The 9,191-nt window shown below is 37.6% G+C and overlaps 1 protein-coding gene across 1 annotated transcript in view; it reads right to left on the bottom strand.

Annotated features, from left to right (window-relative positions):
• Positions 1 to 5,291: 5,291 nt before the first annotated feature.
• POLE2 (DNA polymerase epsilon 2, accessory subunit) overlaps positions 5,292 to 9,191 on the bottom strand; it is a 36,591-nt gene continuing 32,691 nt past the window's right edge. The window contains exons 16-17 of the mRNA XM_004370836.2: positions 6,360 to 6,468; positions 5,292 to 5,546 (exon numbers count right to left, since the gene is read on the bottom strand). Coding sequence (XP_004370893.1) covers positions 5,358 to 5,546; positions 6,360 to 6,468 — 298 coding nt within the window. The 3' untranslated portion in view covers positions 5,292 to 5,357. The remainder of the gene's footprint in view (positions 5,547 to 6,359; positions 6,469 to 9,191) is intronic.

Here is a 9,191-nt window from a genome sequence, read left to right on the forward strand (position 1 = left end):
ATTTTTAATTTAAAATATAAGTTAATACATGCCCATTGTTCCAAATTCAAAAGGGGACACATTGCAAAATAAGCCAGTCTCATACCTCACTTCCGCTCCTCACATGAACTTGTGTTATCTTTCTAGATAGTCTAGTCATATATCAGCATGTTCATATGTGAGAATATCCTTTAAAAATGCATACACAAGTGTAGAATACTATGCACGTTATTCTACACCTTTTTTTTCAATTAGCGGTAAATACATTTATAATTTAACCAACCCCTTCTTTTGTGGCTTTGAAATTTAAGAAAGTTCTGAATACATACACACACGTAAATAAAAACACATTTAAATGGTTTCATTGCTATTCTATATTCATTTGTTATTATAAAAACTCCAATAAAAACGCCTGTATCTACGTTTATGCATAAGCCCACGTATACATACCTGTAGGATAAATTTCTAGAAATTCGATTGCTGATATGTGCATTTTAGGTGTTAAATCTTGTCCAATTGCCCTCTATAAGGTTTCACTCTGACAAACAATGTATGCAAATGTCTATTTCCCACTACATCACCAATATTGAGTTTTCAACTGTATTTGAAAGTACATACTGAAACAGGGTTAACCTTAATCTACTCTGACTACATTTTTGTGATTAACTCTACAATATGATTTCACAGGTATTCTAACAAGATCCCTTAGGAGACACTAAGTAGCAGGAAGACTAAATTATTTTAATATATCTTGAAATTTTTTTCTGTTCTCTCAAAACATAAATCAAGTTTTGATTTGGGAGTGTAGATACTGGATTTAGCACTGAAATGATTCCTCAAATTATCAATACTAAATTATAGTTCGGAAATGATATCAAGGCTTTTCAGCATCTGTGTCCATAGAAGATACAGGAAACCAACTGTTTCAGTTCAACAAACACTAAGTGAGCATTGACTGCAAGTCAAATACTATGCTAGATCCTATACTAGAAACTTTTAAGAGGGACAGGTGCATAAATGACTTCTAATGCAATGTGTAAAGAACTGTAATAGCTGTATAAAGTGCTCAGAACACGAAGCAATCAGGGAACATGACAGGAGATAAAACTGAAATGACTTATGCTATCACAAATAATAAATCAGTTAATTTCCTGTTAGGTTTATTATATAACATCTCATTAAAAAAACATAAAATGGCTTGTACAGATACATACAATAAGATAAAAATAAGTAAATGAGGAAATTCAGGTAAGGGGAAAATAGAGATCAGAAAAAAAGATGAAGCTAGGGCTAAGATTAGCACCCACCATTTAAGCTAGTAAATCCTCTGCACAATAGAGGTGGGCTTCAAATTTGGCTGTGCTTCCTAGCAGCCTAAGTGAAGGGAGACTATTAGAAGATTTACATTTACTTGGGACGGACACAGATTTCTCTTGTCCTGAGACCTGTGGAAAGTGCCCAATATTGGTTTTCATAGCAGACTAATTTTTTTATGTTGATGGCATAACCCAAATCTCAATTTGTTAAGGCAATCTAAAGGTAGGCAATATGCTCCAGGCATATAGCTCTCAGAAACGACTTAATCCCAAAGTCACAAAATCAAATGCCTTCTTCAGGGGCATCCAGGTATAGAAAACAGGGAGTGGAGGGCTGGAAAGAGCACTTAAAGGTATTTTTTTTTTTAGTATTCAGTGCAGGCTTGGTAAAGTGAAACACATTAGGCTTATGGAACTAGTCTAGAATATCTGTGATTTTTATGAGAAGTGTCTGTATTCCAAAAACTAAGCAGTGCCTGGTATGCTGTAAGAATTCAAGTATGTGTCAAATGGGTAGGTTCAAGATTAACATTTACAGTATCTCATAGAATCGACTTCAAATCTCCATGTGTATTGAGCGGCAAGAATATATAATATTTTCCCAAGAAGTATAATAAACTGTTAATCATGTTTCAGGACTGGAAAGGGGAGGTTTATTTCCTTTACAGTTTTATACTTTTTAGCATTGTTTGAAAAACTTACTGTGTACTCCACTTTTTTTTTTAATTGAGGTGAGATTCACATAAAATTAACTGTTTTAAAGTGAACAGTTCAGTGGTATTTAGTACACTAACATTCAACCACCACCTCTATCTAGATCCAAAACATTTTCATCACAAGAGGAAATTTGTACCCATTAAGCAGTGGCTGCCCATTCGGTCCTCCTCCAGCCCTGGGCAAGCGCCAAACTCCATTCTGTCTCTATGGATATGTGTATTTGGGATACTTCTTATAAATGGAATCATACAATATATGATGTTTTGTGTCAGCCTTCTTTCACTTGTATTCACTTTTATTTGAATAAATATGCTAATTACAAAAAAATTGGAGAGCTATGTGTTCAAGATTATATTCTCTGATGAACCTGGAGGGTAATTTGGTCACTTGGTCTTAATGAGGTGGGAACTTTATCAAAATATAGTATCTAAGAAATCATTACACATTAGGATGCCTGAATCCAAAGGAAACAGTGTTTAAAATGCATATTCCTGGTCCCTACAATTAGAGATTTATTTGGTAAATCTTAGGTACCAAAAAATCCATTGCCATGGAGTCAATTTTGACTCATAGTGACCCACTGACTCATAGCAACCCCACAGGACAGAGTAGAACTGCGACATAAGGTTTCCAAGGCTGTTATCTTTACAGAAGCAGACTGCCACATCTTTCTCCAGTGGAGCCACTGGGTGGGTCTGAACAACTGGCCTTTACGTTAGCAGCCAAGTGCTTAACCACTACGCCACCAGGGCTCCTTCCAAGTTTGGGGTAGAATCCTGGAATTTAACATGTTTAACAAAGACCCCAGAGGATTCTGATGCAGGTGGTATATAGACCACCCTTTGAAAATCACTACCCACTCAGGTGAATTTTCTTTCCCAAGACCTCCCTCCAGCCCCAACTCCCCACCATCATCACACGCACACCCAGCACTCAACCCCACCTCCACTTCTTTGTTGCCAATTTAAGGCAGATTACCTAGGCTTTAAGAATCAACCATATGGAAGGCAGGGCTGATATCTTAGAATAAGAGCATAGCCAGGAGTTGCCCTGTAAGAGAACTAGCCCACCTCCACAGCTGGTTTGAGATTTCCCTCAGAAAACAGTTTTTGATCTATTGCAACACAAACGTCCCATGGAGTACTTGCAACTTTGTGTCACGCAGCATGACCACAATAAATTCAGCCTAGAACGTTTCCAATGGGCCACCATACCCATTGCTGTTGAGTTGATATAGACCCGTAGCGACCCTATAGGGCAGAGTAGAACTGCCCCATAGGGCTTCTAAGGAGCGGCTGGTGGATTTGAACTGCCAAACATTCAGTTAGCAGCTGAATGCTTAACCACAGTGCCACCAGGGCTCCTGGGCCACCATTAGTATTTTTAAAAATAACACACCTACTGAACATCTGATTTTTAGCAATATAACACCAGGAGAAAAATCCTTTTTGCTATTTCTGTAGGTACACTTACCTATCTTCTATTGTCTTATTAGAAGGATAAAAAACTTTGAATGAAAATCCACTTCTTGGAAAAGAACCCTTTGGAGAGAAAAATCCTGTAAGTGAATATTCAACTTCCATAAAATAATTTCTATTTTTAAAATCAAATCCCTTGGTTATTGGAAGAATTTTAGTTAATCAAATTCTTAAAAATAAGGTAACAAGTTATGACTAAAAGGTAACGACAGATTTTTGCGTGATCTTTAAAGAGAAGGTATTGTAAAGTATCTCCACTTGAAGCAAGTCTTTCAGTTGGCTAAACAGTTGTGTTAACAGATTTGACTGGAAATGCTTAGGAATGGCTCTATTTAGTATAAAAAATAATATAATGTGATGCTTAACATGCATATGAGACACTCAAACATCATGTTCAGAAAGTCTTCCCTGCCCCTCCCCTCAATCAAAATTTGGGTTTGATGCTCCTCCAATGTGCCCTAAAGCACTGAGCAATAATCACATGTACAATCGTCTATCTACTACCAAAGTCTACAGTTAATGAGTAGTGTCTCTGTTGTTTCAGTCTTTGTGACCCTAGCACCTAATTCAGTGCCTGTAATGGCAGGCATTCATTAATGTAAGTATCAAGAAGTTTATAAGGATGAAGTAATGTCGAGACCAAAGCTTGGACTTACTCAAACAGTATATGTAAAAAAGATAAAATGATGCTGCAGGAGGTGGTTGTTTATAGGAGGAAAAATTCGGAAACAATGTGTATTGAAATAGAGCAATAACTATGAGAATGCCCAAAGAGTTAAATTTTAATAAGGAAATGGAGTCACTGTGAAAGAATATTTGAATGTGAATAAAGATAATACAAAAATGGCCACAGACTTCAAGCAGTGAAACCAAATCAGTTAATGCTGCTCATCTCATAGAGCTGTGATGCTCAACCATGGACAATTTTGGCCTCCTGGGGACATTTACAATGTCTAGAGACATTTTTGGTTGTGGTGTTACTAGAAGCAAGTGGGTAGAGGCCAGGGATGCTGCTAAACATCCCATAATGAACATGACAGTCCCCACAACAAAAAATTATCCAACCCAAAATGTCAATAGTGCCGAGGTTGAAAAACCCTGTCTTAGAGAAGGACAAAATAATGCATTTGAAGAAAGCAGTAATCAATGCCATATTTTTGCACAAATAACGTGCCTTCTACGTTTGTTTGCCAACTGCTCCCTCCAAGGCACGTATCATGTGCGTAAAAATATGGTAATAAGGCATGATGTTTCTAGAAATGACCCCGATGAAACTAAAAGTATTTAAAGTTTAAAATTCACAGGCATCAAGGAAGCTTGCAACTTAAAAATCCCTAGTGAGGATAATGTTTTGTTTGACACAGCAGTGTTTATGTAGTATATAGTCCCCAAGTTCAAAAAGTCAATCATACTTCTGTAGAAATTCTGAAGAAACATCAAGGTTCTCCATAAAAATTAAATAATAAAATTGTCCCAATGAAAGTTTTCCTCATTCATCAGACTTGAATTTTTTGGACTTGGGGAAATTTCCAAAAATCATCCTCAAAGGACAAGTAACACAAATATATTTAAAGAGAACAAGATACAGGCTCTGAAAGCAATTCCTACAGAGGAATCTCAAGGGAAGTTTCTTTGAAGGGGAAAATACTTATTTAGATACATAAATTATGATAGATTTGGTTTTTTTTTTAAGTCACGTTACTTTATAGTCACACAGTATATTGAAAGTTTATGTATAAGAACTTGCTGTCTATACCAAACTAACTCAGTGTTTTTTTATTAGTATACTTGTACTCCAACAGTAATTGATTAAACATGTATTTTAAATATGTTCTAGTCTTGACAAATAATGACTATATAATCTTAACTACATTCTTACAGGATTTATGCAGAGGCATTCGGTATTGGTTATGGTGAAAGGATCATATTTGTCTGCAATGACAAGTAGATCAGGCACAGGATACACTCTCAAAGTATAGTCATATGCCCAGTACACTGGACAGACGTAAAGCGGTAGAGGAGTCAGATGTCCTTGGGATAAGATAGTCTTTATAAACTACAAAAGGAAGACACAAAACAAAACAAATTTCGATTTATTTGTAAAAGTGAAAATACCTAACAAATAATTTCATAATACATACTAATTGCTAAAAGGACCTAGAAAACTTTGACAAGCAATTTTGAAAGCTTTTAATCACAGAGCTTTGGGAATCACTGATGTTTGATATAAAATGAAATTATCCTGTATTTTAGGAAACATCTATGAGTTTTCATTTAATACCATGCGCCATAAAAGCTACTTCCCCAAATAGTAATATTGGATCAACTGTACATGTTTTGTCCGATTGAACTCATTTACTAATTCTGTTCATCTAAAAATAATTTCATAGCTTGAATAAAACCAAGAATATTCAGCCTACATAAACTTTAAATAATATAAAATAAATAATAAAAATATTCTGTATGACCTACTTCCATACTTCTCAAACTGTGTGTTAGGGAAATTAAAGCTACAAGATAAACCTGATGTGGACATATCATAAGAAATATGCAATAAACATGACAAATAAGAATATTTTATTAAAATAAATGTGTATATATTTTAAAGTACAATGTAAGGTTTATGAATTTTAAATGCAAAACAGGAAGCTTCAAAGAAATTTCCTGCTCATTGTGGACTTTCCTCTGCCATTAGGGGATATTTCGTAGGAAAGTTGAGAAACACAGACTTACTTTATAGGATAAAATTATGTTCAGATTATTTTGAACCACACATAAACATTCTAACAAAAAAGCACATTATTAAGTGGCTTAACAAAAATTTATATAATGCAACATGTTATATAGTTTAAGAAAGAAGACAACTTACATGATTAGGAATATCCAAATTGCTACTAGGAAAACGGACACAATTTCTGCACATTTTATTCACCAAGTCTTCACGAAAGACAGTAATTTCTTGTGTGCAATACTGAATTCTGAAATGAAAATAATAGTTGAATTTGACTTCCTCAGGAAAAAAAATGAGATCATTTTAAAGACAAAATGTTTTGCGATACAAAGTCATCCCTACTTCTCACTGTACGACACAGCAAAAATTCAACCAGAATCTGTTCATCCATTTATTCTACATCTACTGAGCTTTTACTATGTACCTAGCACTGTTCAAGTACTGAAGGAATAAAACAAAAAGATCCTGGCCCTCATGCAGTTTGCATTTTAATGGGAGAAGGTGGAAGAAACAATCAATAAACATGATAATTTTATGGGCTGTTACAAGAAGTGTACGGAAAAATGAAAACGACAGAATATGGGAGGCCATCTGTAGGGAGTGAGGGTCTGGAACACAGGAGTATTAAGTAAGGTGATCAGGACAGCTGGGCTTATTAAGAAGTGTGATTTGAGAGGCAGGGCCAAGATGGCGGAGCAGTCAGACGCTTCCGGTGGACCCTCTTACAACAAAGACCCGAAAAACAAGTGAATCAATTATACATGACAATCTAGGAGCCCTGAACATCTAAGGTAAAGTTTAGGAACCAGACTGAGTGGCAGGGTGAGGGAGAGACGGTTTGGAAGCAGCCAAGAATTGCCAGACCTGACCCAGGGAGAGCCTGAGCCCTTCAGGCCTGATCAGCTCCTGGGTGAGTGGTGAGGCAGGCAAGCAGCAGTGCTCAGGAGGCGCATTTTCCACACCTGGAGAGACCCAGCAACAGTCTACTCAGCCACCCATAAACAGTGAGAAGCAGCCCAGGATCAGAGAAAGATAAGTACTTGCATATGGCCTACTGCGCGGATCAAAAACACCCCCCTTAGGGAAAAACCTCTCTCCCATTTACCTCCCCGCTCCCTGCTCTGCACTGGGCCCTGGACTGGCTTCAGCAATTGCCAAGTCCCTTGGGCCAGAGGTAGGATCCATCACTCACCTTGAGCCATTCTCCCCGCCTTGGAGAGTGAACAAATTAACGGGAAAAAATAAACTGCTGGCTCCCCTAAGCCAGGAACCCAGGGTAGGCACAGCTCCTTTACCTAGGCACAGGCATAAAGGATCCATGGAGTTTGAGTGCCTTTCTCCCTGCAGAGACTTGTGTGGACCCATTTCAACAGCGTAGGCCCTCATTACCACAGTACAACAGGGTATATACCTGAAGTCTAACTTGAACTGTTTCACCTGTGAAGTGGCAGGTTCGTGACATTTGACACTACTCTGCCCATTAAGCAGGGTCTTCACCTATCCACATCAGGGGCCTGAGGACTGATGGCTCCATCCGTGCCACCTAGCCACCTACGACAGGGGCCCAAGAATAAGAGGTGCGCCCCACTCCTTACAGCCAACAGCACTGGGTGCTCATAGTCTGGCAGCAAAACCCACCCACCTACACGCTCTAGGGAAAGGGACACACCTTCCTCCTGGACACTCGGGGGTGCCTTGCTCAGAGTGTGCCCCGTGCTGCAGCCAGATGCCTGTGCCTACACCAATCACACATGCCTGTCTAGGACTGTAGGTGAGAGCCTACACCACATACTTGGTGGCTATCTACCTGGGCACCAGAGCTGAATCCATACAGGAGGAGTGGGTGAACTCCTGAGCTCACATACCTAGTAACAGATCCAACTACCTGGTGACAGGACATTAGAGCTTCAAAGGTGCCAATAATCAAACTAGCTCATACGAGCAGCCTATTTGGGCATATCAAAACAAAACAAGAAGCTAGGACACAGTAAGTAAACATAAATATAATTACTTATTGATGGCTCGTAGACAACAGTCAACATCAAATCACATAAAGAGGCAATCGATGATGGCTTCAGCAAGCTCCCAAAATAATCTAGAAATTTTCCAGAGGACAAAAATTTCTTGGAATTACCAGAGGCAGAATACAAAAGATTAATATACAGAACTCTTCAAGAAATTAGGAAGGAAATTAAGCAAAACGCAGAACATGCAATAGAAGAAATCAGAAAGAGTAAAGAAGAGTAGAATGACAAATTTAACAGGCTGCAAGAATCCACAGAGAGATGGCAATCAGAAATCCAGAATATTAACAATAAAATTTCAGAATTTGATAACTCAAAAGTCATAGAAGCAGAATTGAGACAATGGAAGTCAGAATTAGTGAGACTGAAGAAAAACCACTTGACATCAACTTATTTGAGGGAAAATCAGATAAAAGAATTTAAAAAAAAAAATGAAGAAACCCTAAGAATTATGTGGGACTCTATCAAGAGGAATAACTTACAAGTGACGAGCAGCTAGAAATAAACAAAGAGTCATCTACAAAGGAGAGTCAATAAGAATAAGCTCAGACAACTCAGCAGAAACCATGCAGGCAAGAAGGCAATGGGATGACGTATATAAAGCCTTGAAGGAAAAAAACTGCCAGCCAAGAATTATATATCCAGCAAAACTGTCTCTCAAATACCATGGCGAAATTAGGGCATTTCCAGATAAACAGAAGTTTAGGGAATTTGCAAAAACCAAGACAAAATTACAAGAAATACTAAAGGGAATCCTCCAGTTAGAAAATCAATAACATCAGATAACAACCCAAGACTAGAACACAGGACAAAGCAACCAGATATCAACCCGGATAGAGAAGTCACAAAAATAAATCAAAGCGAAAACACTGAAAATAGGGAAACAGATGTCAATAAGTAAAAGATGACAACATTAAAACAAAAAAGAGGGACTTAAAAAATGTAG

The sequence above is a fragment of the Trichechus manatus genome, unplaced genomic scaffold (assembly GCF_000243295.1).
Source record: "Trichechus manatus latirostris isolate Lorelei unplaced genomic scaffold, TriManLat1.0 scaffold00010, whole genome shotgun sequence".
In the NCBI taxonomy this organism is placed as follows: domain Eukaryota; kingdom Metazoa; phylum Chordata; class Mammalia; order Sirenia; family Trichechidae; genus Trichechus; species Trichechus manatus.